This window comes from Pararge aegeria, chromosome 13, assembly GCF_905163445.1.
Source record: "Pararge aegeria chromosome 13, ilParAegt1.1, whole genome shotgun sequence".
NCBI lineage: Eukaryota > Metazoa > Arthropoda > Insecta > Lepidoptera > Nymphalidae > Pararge > Pararge aegeria.
The window spans coordinates 12,733,353-12,755,107 of record NC_053192.1 but is presented as its reverse complement, the minus strand read 5'-3'; the positions used below and the strand labels follow the sequence as shown (position 1 = coordinate 12,755,107).

General features: G+C 35.8%; 2 protein-coding genes across 2 annotated transcripts; one reads left to right on the top strand and one right to left on the bottom strand.

The window, feature by feature from the left end:
* The first annotated feature begins 494 nt into the window (after window positions 1-494).
* LOC120628938 (serine-enriched protein) lies at window positions 495-21,045 on the top strand. Its single transcript, XM_039897622.1, has 9 exons — window positions 495-533; window positions 2,945-3,138; window positions 5,117-5,252; window positions 11,549-11,587; window positions 12,215-12,332; window positions 18,486-18,643; window positions 19,528-19,659; window positions 19,969-20,151; window positions 20,822-21,045. The coding sequence occupies exons 1-9, from the start codon at window positions 495-497 to the stop codon at window positions 20,984-20,986; spliced, it is 1,164 nt and encodes a 387-aa protein (XP_039753556.1). The 3' UTR covers window positions 20,987-21,045.
* Window positions 7,514-11,010, bottom strand: LOC120628939. The gene is made up of 3 exons (XM_039897623.1): window positions 10,832-11,010; window positions 9,395-10,370; window positions 7,514-7,589 (listed from the first exon to the last, which is right to left on the bottom strand). Exons 1-2 carry the CDS (start codon window positions 10,974-10,976, stop codon window positions 9,409-9,411), a joined length of 1,107 nt encoding a protein of 368 aa, XP_039753557.1. The 5' UTR covers window positions 10,977-11,010; the 3' UTR covers window positions 7,514-7,589; window positions 9,395-9,408.
* Window positions 21,046-21,755: the final 710 nt, after the last annotated feature.

The window sequence follows — 21,755 nt, the reverse complement described above, 5'->3', positions numbered from 1 at the left end:
TGTGCAAATTTTATGATCCAGGCCTAGATTTAGATAGGCAACAAATGTACGTCTCTTACGCCTTAAGAGACATATTCGTTGCCTAAATAAAAAAAAAGATTAAATTCAAAACCTTAACATTCCCTGTAGACATGCATAGAACTAAATACAATTGCCACCTTAAGTTGATAACAATCGCACCATTAGAAATAGGGAATTGAAAACTTTTGCAACAGTGGATTTTAGTGGGATACTAAAATGAATCTCAAAATAAAAATAAACCACGTGCAACTCGGTTCGCGTGCTGAGGTATATTATGTATGCTTTTGTTCCTTAAAGAGTCGCCATCAAAAGTTCTCCGCTTGTAACCCGGACCATACGCTTTTCCATTTTACACGGCGACACGCATCCCTTTCATTTCCCTCTGTCAGTCGCTGTTTGGGCCTCGCTTTACAAAGTCGTGTTTGGTGAGAAACTTGAATAGAACTTGTTAAAAGACATTTTTGTGATTCAAGATGGATATTACAATAACGAGACACTTCAGTTTGGATGAAGTAAGTTTTAATTAAATTTTTTCATTTCCTTCGAACTTTATTGGATTTCTTTTGGATATTTATTGGGTTTCTTTGTTTTTATTAGTTGCGCTCTATTATCAAAGGAAATATTGAATAGAATTTCGAATATTTCTATGATGAGTTCTAAATATATTTTGGAAATGCTTACGTATAAATAAAATATGTGCGTTATTAGAATAGCCACGACGGTTAGTTTAACGTGCCCTTCCTTGTGGCATATCGGAACTACGCCAATTTTCGACCTACAAGCTAATATCAAATAATAAAAAACCAATCAATCAGTATCAAAAATTTTGACCAAGCAAGAATTAAATTCTTTGTATTAACTAACTAAGGTTAACATGTTTATACAAATTATTTAATTCTCGCATCAAAGATACATAGTTTGATACGATATTGAGAGAATAATGCCTAAATTATTTCACTACCAGATAGTACAACTATGTAAAATATTGAAACTGTACAAAAAGTTCCAAATTGAAATTATCCTCTTAGCACAGTCGACTGGTCTACAACTAAATTACCATTTAGATTGAAACCCGCGGGACCGTTTGTGATTATTGAATTGTAAATTTACTCACTTCGGTACGTTCCTCGCACACCTGTAAAGTTTGAAATTACATTTGTTTTAAGTTTACAGTTTCGTACATTGTTTATGTATTACCGCTATTACACAGTTTATTAAATATTTGTGTATAAAATATTAAAATAAATTAGGAAAAATGTAACTGGATATAATTTATAAATAGGTGGATTTTATTAGTTCTGAATAAGTATTAGAATAACCAGTTGTTTTATTATTTTTAGATTTATGTTGACTAATGTAACTATAACCATCAACTTTATAGTTTTAATAATTTGTATTTGCATGCTCTTTAAGGGCATCTTTTGTATAGAGAACTGTTAAGGTAAACACAATTTTTAGGAAACTAAGGTCATAAAATACGTCCCCCTATTGAAGCGGTAAAATATTATGCTCTCAGGTCAAACTAAAGAACACGTCCTTGCACCGGACCAGAGCTGTAAGCACGCTAAAACTATAGAGGTTCGTCCTCCGTAAATTCAACTTCTCATTTTAGTTCACAGTCTTTCTTAGTGATTGACGTTAAGCAGAATAGCAAAAAAACTAGGCGCTTTAGCGAAAAACCGACATTTTTTCTAGGCAATTACTTTACGTTCGTGCAATAGGGTCGAGGCGAGATCCAATTACAGGGTCCAATGACGAAGTGACGATTGATATTTCTCGTATTTTCAGAGAAAAAGTGCCTTCAAATAAATTGGCTTTAGGTCAGTAGGGGCAGATGTTTTGTCGAAATGCTTGAATATAGTTCTAATACGTTTGAATTTTTAACTTCGAATTTAAGGAAGATATCTTTTTTGAATCGTGACGCTAAGTTTCATAAATATCTTGTCCTTAAGTATTTTGGCAGAACGCCACTACTAATGTTTTACTGCATTAAAGGCTTTCATATAAACAACTGAGATAAATTAATTACTAAAAGTTTAAATAATGTACCTACAGGTCTATTTATGTATTTTCGCATAGTTTCAGTGTGTTCCCATTGAGTAGCGTATGGGTGTATATCAAACTATTTTAGCCGAAGAAGTCTACCTAGCTTCCATTAGTAGCTTCCATTCAAACTTTTCGTCAATACGATAATAAGAGACACGTACGTACGTAAACGTATAGAAAGGAGGATTTTTCCCTTATATCTCATGATGTCGTAAAGCTTTAGTGTTGTCGAAACATATGTAATTATGAAATGAAAAATATGTATTAAGCCAGCGAAAATCCAACTACGTGTATGTGTATGTGTGAAATAGATTACATATTTTTTACAATTCAATTCAATATGATTATCAAATGAATGGGCTTGACAAGTAGAGCAGTATACACTATGACAAATTTGAAATCCAAGATGGCCACCACCACAAAAAGGCGAATTATATTTATTTTCACAACGCCCTCAGTATCGAATCAAAGAGCTTGGCTTTGGCTAGTAGAATAATTTTCAGTATATTCTAAGTCGGGGTTTTTTAAGTGGTAACATCACCCTCTTTGGGAGTAAACTACTTAAATCCCCGGCACGTCCTAACTTTTCGAAGTTATTAAGCGTTTTTAATTTGGGCATTTAACATATTACTTGATTTCATAGTGAAGGAAACATCGTGAGGAAATCTGCACGCTTGAGAGTTCTGCATAACGTTTTCAATGGTCTAATAGTTTCAGTGGTCTGGTGAGTAGTCTAGCAATCCGCACTTGCCAGCGTGATAGATGAAGGCCTAAACCCACCATATTCTGAGAGACCCACGCCTTGTACTCATGGATTGATAATGATAATGATGCTGATAGCGGTATTGCATTTTTTTTCAATAACATTTGTTTCCAGTCGTCAATGCGAAGCGGAGCGCTCGTGGCAATGGAGGCGGAGCCTGACCTCAGCACATTCGAGAACAAGTCAGGACTTGCTGAAGACATGAAGTTCCTCGCATCAATGCCAGAGCTGTGTGACGTCACGTTCCTTGTTGGTGATACAAGAGAGCCCGTGTGTGCTGTCAAGGCGGTATTGGCTGCCCGGAGCAGGTAACCTTTATTTTTAACTAGCACGCAAGCAAGCAAGAGACCAACTATTCGATTTCTTCCCAGCTTCTTGTTAGGTGGATCTACCTTCGGAATTGGTATTAGAGTCGCAAACATGCAGGTTCGACGTAAAGTGTCAAACGGCTTACCAAGAATAGGCGAATTCTTATACGTGATTTTTTTATCGCGATACGTAACAACTTTTTTTTTTATATTAATTATTGACAGACCAAGCAGATGGGCGACCTGAAAAAAGTTTGCCTAATAAAAGAGCAACACTTCACAGGGCATGCAAGGAGTAGTATGCATGCACTAGTTCGGGTATACCCCCTTTAGAGGGGGGAGTCCCACATAACCTTCGTCCTGCCCAAGGGTCGGAGGTAGCAATAAAGCTTTTCCACCACGCCAAAAAAAAAGGGCATGCCAGGAGCATGTCCTGCAACATGCCACCCTCAATTTAAGGCGTAGCCTCATGTGCCCGTAATTTCACCGGCAACCACGCCCTTCAGGCCGGAACACAGCAACAATGCTGCTTAGCGGCAGAAATAAGCAAGGCAATAATACTTCCCCTTTTTTATCGTTATGAAAAAATTACATAGATCCATGGCTTCACTGCTGTAAAAAAGCTTTTAATCAACACACGCACTTTATCATTTAAAATATTGAGCATGATTCGTTCAACATTGAACTCGTTTTGGCCTTTCCAATTTTAAGAGTTTCGCTGACACAATAAACTGGACAGGGATATACAACTTTCGTTTTGCTTTCAAAAAATACCTAATAAATGATATCGAAACGCAACGAAAAGAAGAGAAGGTTGCAAATGCAGTCTTATCATTAGCTATTAATACTTTTTGAAAAATTATAGTCCTTTAAATTGTGGTATTAATTCGTAAACGCAGCACCGTAGCTTTAATAAGTTTATTAGTTAAATTTGTTGTGGTTTGACCTAGTTGTCGTATCAGTATAAACAAGTTGATGTGCAATATGAAACACTCCTACATGTTTATTAAACGTTGAAACCAAATCGCTAACGAAATCAAAAAAGTTATCATTTAGTTTTAACTCCCAATAGGAAGTTACTCTTTCACCATATTTGTATTTACAAAATACAAGTATGTTTTACTCTGATGATATTGTTTCAAATATAAATGACAGGCATAGCAAGCTTAAGCTTTTGAGATTCTAAAATTTTTTTTTTTTAGCAGATTAACTCTATTTAAGCTTATACGTTTTAGCGTTTATTTTTTTTTATTTTATTTATTTATTTGGTATCTATGACCCATCACTACGCACTACTCTATAACATAAATAGAATAATTAAAAACTAAACTAAATAAAGAAAAACTTACATTAAATATTAATATGCAATATAAAAAAAAAATAGAAATTAAAATTTCTGCGTCCAGGCAGCCCTACGTGGAGTTTAATAGAAAACTTGTAAATTGGAAAGTTGTATCGATTTATTAAATATAAAATAATATTAATTTGTAGCAGTAATGCCTTAAAGGATTTGCGCATTCGTTAACACATTTAGTGCCTAAAATGCCTACTTAGAATCCTTTTTAGTTAAGTGTTGAATGTATTTCATCTGTGGTAAGACCTCCGTACCGACCGTACTTATTTTATGATATTTATATGTGCTACTTTGGATATTTTTTCTTATAATATGAATAGGCAAAATTGTAGCTCGATTCGTAATTTCGTAATTTGTTTTGTCTTTATAATCAATTTCATTTTACTCTTTATTAATTTATGGAGTTAAAGCATGAAAATCTTTTTAATTGCGGTATCTGTTGGCAACCGATCCCTTATATCGTCTTTGTAACTTTATACTTTATAACATACTAGTAACACGGAGCTTTAAAGTACCATCATTTATTTTCAAGATCATTAGTAACATTTGAGGGGTAACATACTAATAACGTATAAGATTAAACTGCGCCTGCTAAGTAATAAATTTGATATTATTTCGGAACAGGGTGTTTCAAAAAATGCTGTATCAGGCCCCAAGCCCTCAAAGGAAAAAAGAGCCAGCACCAAGGGAGAACAAACTTCGTTTATTCCTGAAGAGATCATCAGAACCTCTTCTGAATCTGCAGAACGCTGCACAGCAGGTATGTTTGCATTTTTATGGCATAAATTAATTACTGCAATTTATTTAAATATACTAGCTGACCCGCGCAACTTCGTCTGCGCCTAGAAAAAAACCTAGAAACTAATTGCAGCGCTACCTACCAGGTCCAAACTATATTATTCGCGGCCGTACGTGTTATTCTATACCCGTCGCAACTTTTAAGCGATAGGTTCAATTTGAATATTTTAAAACTGAATAATATAATCAAACTTAATATTTATATTACTTTATTTCTTTCGAATTTATATTATAAGTATTTAGTAGGATGATACGCATGCATTCGTTGTTCATCATCGTTGTCCCATATGCCTCGCGACTTGCTGTTATCTGTGAAGAGTTATGTCCGTTATCTCCGACAATATTTATCAAATCTTCATTAAAATTAGACAGAACATGCTTGATAGTATACACTTTCAAATAAAAAAAGAATTATAAAAATTGGTTGAAATATAACGGAGCTATGTAGTAAAATTGATTAAAAAAAATCCCATTTCCCGGAGGAAACTTATTGTTTATCGGGATAAAAAGTATCCTATATGTTGACTCGGTACATCAGCTACCACTTTACCAAATTTTATTTAAATCCGTTCTGTAGTTTTTACGTGATGCCCGGACAGACAGACAGACAGACATACAGACAAAAAAATCTGTTTTGGACTCAGTGTCAATTATGATTATCCCCCGGTCAAAATTTTCAAAATATATTAAATGTACAGAAATCTTCCAGTTACAGTTTTATTATAATTTAGTGATCAAACGAACTTACCTTAAGTGAAGTTCGATCTTAATTATCTTGACTTCGTCGAAGAGATTTATATTAACCATGTAGTAGCCCGGCTACGCTTTAACCTATCGCACAAGCATTCAGAGTGTAGGAAAAAGAGAAGCAATATATACCCGTCTCTTTCCTACACTATCGAGTTGTTGCCGCTCGCGGTTGCACCTCATTATTTTAGAGCAAGAAAGAGCAGCATTGAAATCAGGGGTGACTAAGAAGAGAAGGGATGGGAGGGAACCTAAATCTCTTCGACGAAGTCAAGATAATTAAGATCGAACTTCACTTAAGGTAAGTTCGTTTGATCACTAAATTATCTTGACTTCGTCTCCGAGATTTATATTAACCATGTAGATGTTTAGAGATACAGATCAATTTCAATGTTGCAGGATTAATAACCAACAACGAATTTAGTTAAATGTTTATTTTTAATACAGAACATAAGAAAAAATAACAAACTTAAATGAACTAACTGAACTTTACTAAGTTTGATTCTATAATCTAAGGTTTCCAAATCATCTAAAGTAAAATAGGTAATAAAAAAAAAACCTATAAACTTAACAGATTAGGAGTGGTATCAATAATCGGCCTATTGTAAAAGTTGGCAAATACCGCGGATTGGTCAGACCAACCGGCTGTTTTTCGAATGACATCGACGCTTATACCAGCACGAAATGCAGCGGAAGTCGAGGCGTGTCTAGTGCTATGAGCACTAAATAAAGAAGTGTCGATGCCACTCTCCTGCAGAGTTTGCTTGATCCAGCGTCCTAAGGTCTGAGATGAAGCAGCTCTATAAGGTTTTTTAGTGGTCAATATTAAACGATCTTCGTTGCTAGGTCTTATAGTAGTAGTTGAAGACAAGTATGATTCTAAGGCGGCAGCTGGGCAAATAATTGGCCTTTGATGAAAATATGGAAGATTTAAAATAGGTTGGGCTCGACCAATAGCAGAATTCTTAATCACATCTGTTATAGAAATAACTATCCGATCATGAAACTTTTTCATATTTGAAATTTTTATAAAAGATAAAGTTTGTGTTCTTTGCCCAGTAGCCAGCGCTAACAACATTACTAATTTTTTGACTAACAATTCTAGGCTAATAGTATCATTTGAAAGGTTCGCCAAATAATCTAACACAATACTGGGGTTCCACGTTACATTATATTTGGGAAACACAGGATTCAGTTTAAAAATTCCTTTAAAAAAACGTTTGATTATTTCATTGTGTCCAAAATTAACAGATGAAATCAAACAAATAGCTGATCTATGATTGTTAAGGGTTCCGTAGGATGAGCCTGATTTATAACATTTAGTAAGAAAATCCAATAATGAACCGACGCTGACTCTATAAAAATCACAATTGTTTTGATTGCAGTAGGTCCACCATTTTTTCAGACTAGAAGAGTACTGACAGATGGTATTTTGAGATAAGGAAGAAATCGTTATATCTACTGCTGATACTGGCACCCCTTTTTTAATAAAGCCTTCCCGGATAACACACTCACTGCCAGGGAAAGCCTTCGATGTAGCGGGTGTGTTGACCTGAAAGGAGATGTAAGGAGAAATTTATTAGGGGGAAAAACCAAAATTTTTGATACAGTTAATGACTTAAAGAGGGGATACCATGGTTGGGACGGCCATTGCGGCACAATCATTATTCCCGTAGCACCGTCAACGATAATTTTATTTAGTATTTTCAGTATTAACGCAAATGGAGGAAACGCGTAGAAAAAAAATGGCGACCAATCAATAGTAAAAGCGTCAATATTATAGGCATCGGGATCTCTCTTCCATGAAATGTATTTGTTACATTTTGCATTAACCCTAGACGCGAATAGGTCAATATCTGGCTGCCCAAAAGTATTAATGATTTTTGAAAACGCATATGCCGCTAACTCCCATTCCGTATCGATATTAAGATTTCTCGATTCACCATCAGCTTCGGTATTTAGAGAAGACTTAATATACGAGGCAAAAATGAATATGTTCCTTGCTTCACACCATTTCCAGATCATATTCGAAATATTATTCAGGTGGGGGTACCGAACCCCGCCCATTCTGTTGACGTAAGAAATTGCTGTTGTGTTATCGACCCTTAAGAGGATATCACAATTTGTCCTTCTATTGGCGAATGATTGAAGTCCAAAGTAAACCGCTAACAGTTCTAGATAATTTATGTGATGATTAGACTCAAACTCGGACCAAAATCCTCCCGTTTTTTCACCATTACAGGCAGCGCCCCACCCTGTAGTGGAAGCATCAGTAAAGATCTCCATTGTGTAATTAGATTGCGAGATTTGTTTTACAGTTGTCAAGATATGTTTTTTCCACCACAGTAGGTCATCACGTAAATTATCTGGAATAGACATGAACTTATCATAATTTTCATTATTATTAATAAGCGCCAAGTATCGAGCCCTTTCGAGTGACTTAGTGTATAACCACCCGTAGGCCACCGCAGGACATGCAGCGGTAACAGACCCAAGCACACGAGCAAAGTCACGAATACGTATAGACTTTGTTATCAATAACTTATCAACAGCAAGCAAAATGCTACTCCTTTTCCGTTCCGGTAATTCTAACGTCATTGATTTGGAATTTATCACGAAGCCTAAGAAAGTACATGAGGTTTTGGGCTGAAAGCAACTCTTTTTGTAATTTATTATGAAACCCAAGTTGTTTAAGCATTCTAATGTATTTTTTACGTTATCTAAACATTGCTCTTCGGAATCACCGAGTAAACAAATGTCATCTAAATATCGAACAGATTTAAAACCACGTGAGCGTAAATGGGTTATAGCTGGTTGTAAAATTTTTGTAAAAATATAGGGTGCCGAACATAGTCCAAATGGTAGGGCATTAAATTCATAAAAACATTTGAAATAAAATCGAAGGTACTTTCTATGATTTCTATGTATAGGGACTAAAAAATAGGCTTCGTGCAAGTCTATATTAGCCATAAAACAACCTTCCGTTACTAATTTAATGGCAGTTCGAATATCTTCCATCTTAAAATGTTCGACAAAGACATGTGTATTCAATTTTTTAAGATTTAAGATAAATCTCATGGTACCATCTTTCTTAGGAACTAAAAAAATATCAGATACATATTGTCCATTAACTGGGTTACATTTTCTTATGGCTTGTATATCTAGCAAATGTTGTATTTCTTTTTCTAACGATAAAGATTCCTGTGTAGAAAAAACACGTTTAGGATATTCTTCTGAACATTGGTTTGGTACAGAAGTAAACGGAATAGAATAACCAGATACAGCATTTAAAATAAAATTGTCGTTTGTTATAGAACGCCATGCGTTTAAATAATATTTAAGACGTCCAGCATGTACCTGAGGCTGCGTAGCTACTTCTGCCGACGATTGCCGGGCACGTGTTCCCGGCGCTGTGGCTGGCGCCGCACAGGCGGCGGCGGCGGCGGCTGCCGGCGAGCAGGCTGCGGCGGCGGGTTCGTGGCGGCTGTGCGCCGGCCACGACTCGAGAACGTTGCCCGCTGCCCACCGACTCGTTGCTGCGTGTAGGCCTGTCCTACCCACTGCCGCCTCGGACGAGTCGATGGGCCTTTGTAGTTTAAATTCGTGTTAGAAACAGGTGCAGCAGCTTGAATAAGTTGACTCGTCTTTTTAATTCCTCTAGAGTTCTTAACCACCTCGCCTAAGCTCTCTCCGAACAAAAGACTGTCTCTCTTCCGATTTTTAAAAGAGTCAGTCAGAGATTTGTCGACTAACGGAATGATGACCGTCCGACGAGTGTCTGTTTCTGCGAAGTGGCAATCGGCAACGAGATTTCCTGCATCGTTCAAAGTGCGCACGATTTCAGGAATGTCGGGATTGTTTTTGAGAAGGCCCGTCATAGCTTTTCCTAAGGCTGACAATGCCCTGCCGATCTGATTCTGTTTATTTTGCAGACGTTTGTCGCGGAGTCGGCAGGTCTCCACTAACATAGCCTCAATTTCCGGGTTTAGAGTTGGTGCCTTCAAGTAGGGAACGTTTCTTGGAAAGGCATATTTTTTTGTAAGGTCATCTTTAACAGTGGTAGGTAGACCCTGAATTAAAATTTTTTGGAGTCTTGTTGCAACCTCAGAATGCAAGTCATCACCGTATTCATCCACCTCCGATTCAACGCTCCCCAGCACTTGCAGCAGCTCTGCGTTGTAAACATCGGAAGGAGGGTCTTCAGTGGGTGCTTCACTATTGTTGGGCAGCTCGCACGGCTCTTCGTCGTTAACAGGCACGGAATCCGTAGGACTTTCAAATATAATATCACTGACGACGTTTGTAACACCCACATCTCCAGATTCGAAAGGTTCTGGAAACAAATTGTAACGTTACACGAACGGACATGTTACGGTTTTTGTTTATTTGTTTTTCTTTTTTTTTTTTTTTTTTTCAAATACCCAGCTTGAAGCAACTAGTGGATTCGTTTGGTGTTGGTGTATATAAATAAGGTGTAGGTAATTAAATGTATACCCACAAATAAGTAATATGATCATGTCAAATATTATAACTTCAAAGCGATCAAAGACATCAATATGTCAAATAACAAGTGGAGATCGAGCTAATTAGCAAACGATCACAATAGTCCCCGAAGAATACAACGGGCTTAAAAAAATAAAGAATTGAAATATTTTATTCGCTCGAAGAATTCAACGAGCAAATATAAAAAAAACCGCGCTTGTTGCCTTGGTAATATATATAAGTATAGCTGCATAGAGTATTAATAATTTTCTCAAAGAATACATCGAGAAAATACAAAGCGGCATTAATCACCTTCGGGTTGCACATCTTCTTCATCGCTGGAGTAATTTATGCGGCGAAAATGACGTCGACGTGTCTCATGAAGTTTTGATTCATATTTCTTCATCTTCCTTGCCCACCTTTCTTCCTTAGTTTCTTCACGCTTGCGTTTTGGCATGGTAACCACCAGCTATAAACACTTGTGCAGTCGGCGCGAGCGCACGGACAAGAATGAGGTGCAACCGCGAGCGGCAACAACTCGATAGTGTAGGAAAGAGACGGGTATATATTGCTTCTCTTTTTCCTACACTCTGAATGCTTGTGCGATAGGTTAAAGCGTAGCCGGGCTACTACATGGTTAATATAAATCTCGGAGACGAAGTCAAGATAAATATAGATATTCCGTCGATAGCCTGCGATTCATGAACTAACAAGAATTTTGGTACCGTTCATTAAATGATACAAGAAAAACACGTACTTTAGACAAAACTAACAAGGGACTTCATTAACTGGCTTAAAAAATATAAAATAGAGCTTTCTAGCCTAAAAAAGGTACTATTAGAAAGAAGGCACTGTTATTTATGGCGTCAAAATAACTATTAAATATCATGAAGTGCAGCTCGAAATATTTGAAATTAAAGTTCTTAATTATTGAATGATTTAAAGTGATTTGCCAAAGTCGGTCAAGCACCTACGTCTCGTGAAACAATTTTAATTTTAACGAGAATATTTTTACTATGTTCAATGCAGAGATCAACTTTCGCGCAACAATTGGCTCCAATACAAGAGGTAATTCAAAATTGACGGTGTTTTTGGAAACTTTGTAACATGGGTTGAATTATTTGGTGTTAATTTTGTATAATTCACTTATTACGTTTACACTTGTTTTAGCGTAGTTGTGAATTTCATCGATCAATTTTATTATAACATCTGTTTTAACTATCTTTTATAAATTAATATTTTTTGAACACGATATATATAATTTTGCATGGTGTCGTTGATTTTTGTCTCATATATGACGAGACATTATGAGAAAATCTAATTTTTAAGTATTTTATAATTACTTTTAGCAAATTGTTAAAATGCAGTATGTATAAATACACTTTGGCACTAAGCATGTAGTTTTAACGAAGCTTCATTATTATTTGAGCACAATTAATGCTTCCTACAAAATAATGATTCGTCAAATTGTAACCTAAGTACCACAAGACATTTTTTTTATATTTCTAACACTAACATCTACAATGTTTAAATTTACTATTTCTAATATTAACCCTTATTTCATCATACTTATTTCAAACTTAATATTTCTAGCACCAGTATTTCAGTTACCTTCTAATGAGCTAACTACATATGGTACATTAACTAAACGGAAAAAATATTTTTTAAATAGATATTTATTTGTTTTTGCAACAGCCTTCTTCCCAACAGCACCAGACATTGATCATTGAGGAGTTTGAACCTGATGTGTTTCGTCAACTGATTGAATATATTCATACTGGATGCGTGACTTTACAACCTAGGACTCTTTTAGGTAAGTTCATTTATTTTACTATGACAGAAATTTTAAAATGTTTGCAGTTTTTGTTTCTTTGTCTACATACTTTACTGTATATTACTTCAAGTTTGACTAATATCATTAAACCTTATTCTTTAAGCTGTAAAATTGACTTTTCTCGCATATTTTATACGGTACTTTTTGACTTCCAAAAATATACTTATGTAAGAAAATCGATTTCATTTTACATTCATACAAAAACGTGGAATATGTTTTGATATATATACTATGAATATATCCAATAGGGACTAAATGAGTTCAAGTGCCATTCATTTTATACGCCTACATTCCTTTGAATCTTTAAGAATGAAATTAGTATAGTTACATTTACTGAAATCATGGTATCGTGTACGCGACTGTTGTTAGAATTAAGACTCTCTCCCTGACCATAATATTTGTTTTATGATCTTCGATTTCAATTAAGTTGAATGGAACCGTGCGTTTGCTCAAGTAAGCCGCAATGGGAAATCCAATTTGCTAACGCAAATAGTCATTGAATCAGGATCAATCACCGGAATATTACAACTCAAAGCATTTTTGTGTAAGGTGCCATATTTTTTTTAGAAGTTTGAGGTGTGCTAAATATACCAACCTAAAAACATTATGTTATCTAAACCATATTTATTAAGTATGATGTACAATGAACACAAAGTATAATGCAACGATCTTTTTACAAACGAAACTAAAGTTTTAAACAAGTAGATCCTAAGTAAGTTTATATAATGTACTGAAACGGTATGACTTTTTCTATTTTTTTCATTTAATTTTGCGTGAAATATTTACTAGCGCATCTTGACGAAAAAACAACTTATATGCCTTCCCAGCAATCGGCGTAACGCCCTATTACGGCGTCATGTCAACTCTGCGTCCCTTTTAATTTAATTGATTTTAAATTTAAAAAAGGAATAAAAACTATGAAATAAATTTATTATATTAAATTTAACATTATTTTCATTTAATTTCATATGTTGTAATTATTATTATAATTAAAGTAATATCCAATTTTTGATAAATTAATTACAAGTTCTTACTTAAATAAGATTGATACTGAACATCTGCAAGGCGTCTCTTTTTTTTTGTTTCACTATTTCAAAAGTAGCGATATAGAGTTTACTTTTTAAATAAATAAAAAATAAATATACTATGGCAATGGTTAAAATATCACTTGCTTCAATGGTGAAGGAAAACATCGTGGGGAAACCTGCATGCTTGAGAGTTCGCGATAATGTTCCCAAAGGTGTGTGGAGTCCACCAATACACACTTGGCCAGCGTGGTAGACTATGCCCTTAACTTTTTGTCATTGTGGGAAGATACCAGTGCCTTAAGTGGGGCCGGTAATGGGTTCATATGGCAATGTCTATGAGAATACACCTATCTAGCCTCAAAGTAGGCCTAGCTTGTGTTATGGGTACTAAGCAGACAGATCAATATTTTTTATAAATAATATACAAGACAGACACTGAAAACTTTCATGATCATCACACAATAATTGTCCAGTTGTGGTTACCGAACCCACGACCTATTAAAACAAAAATAACACCCATAAAAAAATTATAATAAACGTCAAATATGAAATATAAAAACACTTTACACACAATTTAGTTGAATTTAAATGTTTACTTAATACTATAATTATGATAAAGACTAATGGAATAGTTAAATTAAACTATCGAAGTATATATTTCCCTAATGTATTTGAGGTTGGTGGATATAAGCCAAAAAAAAATTCGCAACGCGCCCTTATTTTAACACGTTCTTCATTTATTTGAATCAACAATGCAATGTCTCAAAACTAGGTTTTGGTTTTGACATTCAATTTAGAACATCAAAGGAAGTATTTCACGTCCGGTCATTTTCAAGGTACATAAAAATTGGGACCAAAGATTCAATTTTCTCTTTTATAACTAAGGTTGGAGTTTGATAGGTGCGATAGGAATTTTTGATGTCATCAAATTGGTTAATGGCGCCAAGACAGGAAAATTTCCAATATAATGTTTCGTATTAAAACCTAACTACTTCAACGTCAAATATCCAATTCAAGTTGAGACTTGGGAGTTAAGTACACTTATCGAAGTTTAGTTCAGTTTTCTGATTGTTTTACTTAGAAGGAAGTGTTTAAGGGAAATTGATTAGAGTTTATGGTATGCTGTAGGTTTACAGAGATTTGTCAATTTTATTTGAATACAATCAAGCCTTTTGATATTATAATATTCATCATCATCATCATCATCACATCAACCGATAGACGTCCACTGCTGGACATAGGTCTTTTGTAGGGAGTTCCAAGTTCCACGATTCTGAGCCGCTTGGATCCAACGGCTACCTGCGACGCGCTTAATGTCGTCTGTCCACCTCGTTGGGGGTCGACCAACGCTGCGCTTACCAGTACTGGTATTATAATATTACGGTGCTTTAATCAATTTGTTGCTTATGTATCGAAATAAGTTTTCTCAGCAGAAACTTTTCTTATTATACACTAAATAAAAAGACGTGTCACATATGCCCCTCAAAGTTTCTCTTTCAATTACTGTTTCTCTTTCCATGCTCTTGTATAACGCCCGGAAGAACTGATCAGTCTGAAAAATAAAAGTAGTTTAACTTTGAAAATTATGGGTAACGTTCATGTTCCGCTCCACCCTGTGTTAGTCGGGATCATAAACCTAGACACTCGATCTAGTTAGGTAGGTCCAATTTCGAGAAAGTAGAAGGCATAAGAAGGCTCAGAGTCACACAGCGAGTGATGGAAAGAGCTACGTTAGGAGAATCTCTACGTGATCAAATCAGAATTGAGGAGATCCGTATAAGAAATTGAGTTACCAACATAGCTCAACGAGTCGCGAAGCTAAAGTTGCAATGGGCGAGGCAAATAGCTCGGAGAACCGATGAACGTTGGGGTTCCAAGGTGTTGGAATGGCAACCCCGCACCGGTAAACGCCGCGTTGCTCGAGCCCCAAACGTGTGGACAGACGACATAAAACAGTCGCGGTTGGCCACTGGATACAGGCGGCCCAGAATCGTGGAAGTGGAACGGCTTACAAAAGACCTATGTCCAGCAGTGCGCGTCAATCCGTTGAAGTGTAGATGGTGATGATGATGATGATGATGAGAATAGTTTAATTTATTATAGTTACAAAATTAGTGATACATAATTTCTTAGTATTATTAGACTCATTTGTGGGGTATAAAAGATTATTTCCAATAATAACATCCAGATACTCTATCGCACAGAGTCTATTAGTACGAAAGTAAAAGCCTTTAATCTTATTAAGTTCCGTCAAGTAAGTTTGTTAAACGTTCGTATAATTTAATACTGTATGTTATTTGCATATTAAACGTACTTTATATCAAGCTACAATTTTAATAACGAAAATAGGATAATTTTATAACAGGCCGGTACAAAAACTAAATCTCTGTGATCTCAACATAATATTACCTGATATTTATACATATTATTATGAATTTTATAGAATTTTATTTCGTATTGACAAAAAATTCTATAAAATTCATTTCAAATATATTTTTTTATAATAAGTAAAAAAAGGTAAGCTTTAACATGGTAAAAGGGTTTTCCATCAAAGTGTGATAATATTTTATTAGTATTTTGGGTTTATAGCCTTTCTATCGGAAAACGATAAAACAAATTTTATGACCTCCGTTAAGGGTGGTGTTTGCTCTCTACTTCGGTTTAGTATGCAATCATATTATTTACCTTAGCTTAGCTTTACTTAAGGCTGATGAAAACAAACGACCGAGCTAAATTGAAAAGTACGATATTTCAGAGTGCTGGTGGATCTTAGTTTTGGTTGATCATAAACTACCCATTACGGGTCCACTACAGAGCACCGGTCTTCAATTAGAATTAGAAGGGCTTAGGCCGTAGGCAACCACGCTGATAAGGCCGCAGTCCACTATGTGCTCTGATATCTACGTCTGCGTGGTTGATAACTTTGCCAAGTTGGTTTCAAGGTTGAAAGGAACATAAAAAGAGACACGCAAAGTCGCATCTCCATAAATCCAAAAGTCGCTACAGAAATTAAATTGATTAAATTTACGTAAAATTATAACTTTTGATAAGGTAATTTATTAAAATTAATTTAACAACAATTTATTAAAATTAGTTTAACTTTTTACACTTATAAGCGTCTAAATAACAAATCGTCTTTTCTCAATCATATCTGAAAATCATCAACAATACAATCATCAAATGAATTCACTCGATAAATTTTAAAATGGTTCAGTATCTAGGAGATTTCCGGGTCGTTTAACATTTTCAGATTCTAAACTCGTAAAGAAAATTTCCAAACTTTGGCAAGTATCTGATTTAAAGAGTTTATAAGAAAATTCGAACACTGTCTATGCAACTTAGGTAAGAATTTCCAAAGTAATTTACATCAAATGAATTATTTATGAAAGCTATTTAAATTGCTCTTCTCGGCTTCCAAATTGTTTTCATAGCAATTTTATATTATCTCGAGCAATAGGTATATTGCATGGTCATATATTAGTGCTATTTGTCTATATATCAGCAGTATTTAAAAGTTCTTTAGGCGATTAAGGGAATAAGGGAATGTAAGGGGAAAAGGCAGCAGCATTCTCGGTACTGCTACAGCTATCTACTGCGATCACCAAACCAACCGCCCAGCGTTGTGATTATGGGCAAAGCCTTCCGTTGGCAGAGGTCCTTAGTCTAGCAATGAGCTCTATGGGATATATATGCAATTTTGGTAAGACTCCATTCATGACCAGTACTTGAATAGAAATAATACAAATGGTTATCTATTTATGAAGTGAAAATAAAAAGTACTTCCCTCAATAGAGAGTTCTTAGTTCGAGTAGTAAGTGTGCTCCAGATTATAATAATTTTAGACGTAAGTGTATTATGGAGTGCACTTAGAAGTTTCCGATTCTAATTAACATCAAAAGGGTTTTCCTTTAGCAACATCGTCTGTGTACTAATTAGTTTACAGACTAGAAACCTGATTAAACCGCTTCAGAAACGAGAAACTTAATTAGCGATAAAATGCAATTTTGTACTTTCGCACAGAATATATATTTTTAGAAATAGCAACATAGAAAACCAAATCTTTCCAACGGTGCAACTAATAACTTCTTTATACGCTCTCTACACACCTTTCGCTTTGTCATCGTAGAATCCTGATGAGTCAACAGACTTCACAACCCACACATAAAAAGTCAGTCATAAGAATTTTTCTGGTTGTCGCAGATTATATCAAATTTCGCTTGGTGTTCATTGTATTAAGTAAACATGACAAAATATAAAAGTGTTATATCTTAATCCAAAACAAATGCTTAGTCAACAATATGCGGAGATTTTTATAACCGGTCGAAAGTTTACCTTTGCTTTACTGGGTGCAACTTTTTCCTGAGCATATTCTTTCGCATCATCTGTTCAATAGATTGACGCCCACTGAAAATAGGTGATTTGTAGGGAGTTCCAAAATCTATGTCTGTTCCAAAAAAGTCTGGGGCTTGTTTCCAACGGCTCCCGGCGCGACGTCTTGCTTGATGTCGTTCACCTTGTAGGGGACCACACAACAAAATCACAGTACCCACGGGATTTTTTTAATACTTATTATTTAACCTCAAAGCGGATGAAGTTTAGGCCAATTCTATTCATTTAAAAAGTTTTCCGTCTTATCTGAAATGGTAAAATGTGATAAAAAAAAATTTAATGACAGAAATAAAAAATATGTGACAGATTAGCGTCTACTATGAATATTAAGTTTGATTTGCTATACTCCGCGATAAGCAGGAGAATATGTTCAGTGTAATTTATAATTTTTTCTATCTTTATAATCCACCCCAAACGGATCTCCGGTACTCTTTATCCAAATTAACGTCCCTGCAAGACGTTTTATTAATACATGCAAAACTTAATTAACGATATACCTGTATACTTAATCACGTTATAAATTTCCATTTCTATCATGACATGACATGCTGTGACAGATGACTACGAGTATATGTCTAATAAAATCTATTATTAATCCGTCGGTGGTAGAGTCACTACACACAGACAGACTTGACATCACGTCAAGCGAACCTACTTGAAATAAATGAATTTTGAGTTTTTTTTTTGGTAATAATCTTTTACTCTGGTATTTTAGGAGTAATGAACGCCGCAGACTACTACGGCCTGGATGAACTACGACGTGCCTGCGCAGGCTTCGTGCAATGCTGTATAACTGTTGATACTGTCTGCGCATTGCTCGCATCTGCTGAGAGATATATACAGTACAAGTGCACTAAGTCATTGGTGCAAAAGGTAAGAGTCCCAGTTACTATCATTATTAGCCCACTCTATCTCGCATCTGGTCTTCTCTTTTAAAATGAATAAAAGTTACAATTTATTTATTTCATGAAGGCTTTTTGTAAGAGCACTCTTGAAACTTTAAGTCTTCTGTTTGTAGTGTCTCTAACACAGGTTTGGAAAGCAGAATCTACATTTGCTCTTTTCCAACATTAACAATTTTCAATGTAACATTCATCTCATACAAAGCGCCTCATATAATAATTCCTCCAAGCGGATTCACCGTTTTTTTATCGTAAGTAATCAGTATTGCAACTAACCGTAGAATGATTTCATGATGGATTAATTTATTTCATTAATTTAAAGTGAAAACATGGAGTAAAAAGTCCAAGTACCAACTTGTAGACTTACGATTTGGAAATACTAACACGTAATATCACGATAACCGTCTCTGCTAAAGTTAATTAATTTTAATTTTAGAAAGTTGTTAAGAATTATTTAGTAAATAATTACTAAGAAAAGTATTGGCCGCGCCATTTAATAATTTTTAAATGATTTTTTTTAATGAATTACAAGCATTTTTATACTAATTAGGGATTTCATATAACGTTCATATTTTGTAGCTTACATTAATCTTATGGAATTTGGAAAAAATCGGAAGCCGCTGGAAACAGGCTAAATTCTAATATTAAATTATATAAAAATCGGTCCATCCGTTCGGGAAATATGATTCCACAGACATACCGACACATAAACTCACAAACACACGTACACATGCACATACAACACACACACAGATACGTCAAACTAATATCACCCCGTCGTTTTTGCGTCGGGGGTTAAAAATATTATCATAACTATGAATGAATTTAAATATATGGAATTCTTTTCAATTACAGGTACTTGAGTTCGTCGACGAACATGGAAACGATGTCTTGAACTTGGGTTCGTTCACCCTGCTGCCTCAGCACGTCGTGCGTCTTATACTGGCAAGAGAGGAACTCAGAGCCGATGAGTTTACCAAATTTCAAGTGAGTTAATAAGAGATTGTATGACATAACGTTACATGAGATTGTATTAGCGTCTCAGTCATCAGCGACGGTAACTCTCTGTATAATATTACAAGTGTTGGCTACAAGTCTTATTAAAATTTGTTTAGCCGTTTTAGAGATTCTCCTGGATTAGATATGAACAGACTAACTGACATATTTAGATACCAACTACACCAAATTTACCCGAAAATGCGCGTCATGCAATAAAATAATTAAGCACGTCAGTGTAAAATTTAAGTTTCAAAGAACTGCATCTTTGATCATTAATTCATTTTTAATTCTTTACAGGCGGCCTTGATGTGGGGCAAGAAATACTGCGACACTAATCCTAACATGAATCTCAAAGATGTCATTGGAAATTTCCTCGAGTACATACAATTCCACAAAATTCCCGCGAACGTTTTGATGAGGGAAGTGCACCCGCTCGGGTTGGTGCCATATTCCATTATAATGAATGCTCTGGCGTATCAGGTTCGTAACGTTTTATTGTACTACATATTAAACCATACAATTTTTAGAAGATTTGTACCGTTCTATAAATACAATATCTAAATCAAAGATATGACAATTGATGACCTCAGGGTATTTTAAACTTCAATATAAGCTGCGTTGTTTAAAATAAGCCATTACTAAATTAAATATCATGGATTGAAAAGTCTGTCTGTTTGTTTGTTCGATAACTATATTTGAATCATGATAAAGTCCTGTATTTTATCTTGATAATAGCTTACATCCTGGAGATAGACACGATATTTCATTCCGGAAATAACATTAGGGAAGTTATTTTCTCAGAGAATAAAAACTTTAATACCAATGCAAGGCTTTACAGCTAAATTGATCGTGTCAAAATTTCACATCGACATATCATATCCGTAAAAAGTAATGGTTCCCGCGGGATTATGACAAACCAATTAAACTCTGATGAAGTTGCAGGCAACAGCTAGTATGCCGTATTATGACAGACGAGCGCGCGTAAACTTACAGTATAAAATATATACCTATGTCGTCCAAAGTATAATATATATTTATAACTGAACATACACACAATACATTACATAACAGTAATAATATAAAGTTATAATTGCAAATCGTGTTACACTAAGCTACATTTAGTGGAGTGCTGAAAACACTAATGTTGCAGGCAGACCCGGCCAGCGTAGATCCAGGCAAACTCTCCCCGGCGCGAATCCGGCGTGCCGGCCGCTCCATGTCCGTTCAGTCCTCACTTGATCCCTATGGCTCCAACACCACTCTCTCCTCGACCGGATCGAGCGATGGACCATCTTCGGACTCTAGGCACAACTAACGCGAGGGGAACATCCCCCATCCCGCGCCCGATCCTGTCCCCGGACCCTCCACTGCACCTACACCTGCACCTGCACCTGTAGACAAGCCTCCCGAAAAACTAGGTCTATTTTCCTCAATCAAGCGCGCTGCGAGCAAAAAATTTGGGGACCGACGGTCTCCCACTCCAAAAATTCGAGAACCGCGATCCAAATCAGACTCAGTAAGACACGCAGCTTTAACAAGACAGGTTTCTGAGACAGTGGCAGCCTCAGGAGACCCAACTTTTGAACGATGCAGACCCAAAAAACGTGATAGTGAAACTGAATTCCCAGTAAGGAAGTCGGCATCAGAAGTATCAGAAAGCTTTCCATTTGTAAGACGAGCACTAGCAGAGATAGAAAATGGACTCAATTATTTTAGAAGATCGATTACTTCGGATACAACAGAGCCAAAAGTTTTAGTAAGGACTGATCCGGTTGTGGTAGTTGCGGCGGCTGAAGATGATCAACCGGCTACTACTCCCTCTCCTATGACCTTGAAAGAACGGCGGGGTTCAAGAGGTTCACCTTGCGCTAATCTTCCACCGTTGATGCTTCCACCTGCTACACCAGATCCATCCCCGGGCCATTTGTCACCAAGTCGTATATCGCCGCAGCGACCTAAAGAGCCGGCATCGGCTCCGATTATAGGCAATCCTCCGAGACGTTCACGAACACGTTCAGAAATGCCACCAGATCCACCAGCACGTTCACCAGAAACTCCGCGCCCGGCATCAGTTTCACCTAAGC

Coding starts and splice junctions, on each gene's coding strand:
- LOC120628938 (XM_039897622.1), top strand. CDS start 495: ATGGATATTACAATAACGAGACACTTCAGTTTGGATGAA. Junction 534..2,944: donor GACACTTCAGTTTGGATGAA/GTAAGTTTTAAT, acceptor ATTTGTTTCCAG/TCGTCAATGCGAAGCGGAGC. Junction 12,333..18,485: donor ACAACCTAGGACTCTTTTAG/GTAAGTTCATTT, acceptor CTGGTATTTTAG/GAGTAATGAACGCCGCAGAC.
- LOC120628939 (XM_039897623.1), bottom strand. CDS start 10,976: ATGCCAAAACGCAAGCGTGAAGAAACTAAGGAAGAAAGGTGGGCAAGG. Junction 10,371..10,831: donor AGAAGATGTGCAACCCGAAG/GTGATTAATGCC, acceptor ATTTGTTTCCAG/AACCTTTCGAATCTGGAGAT.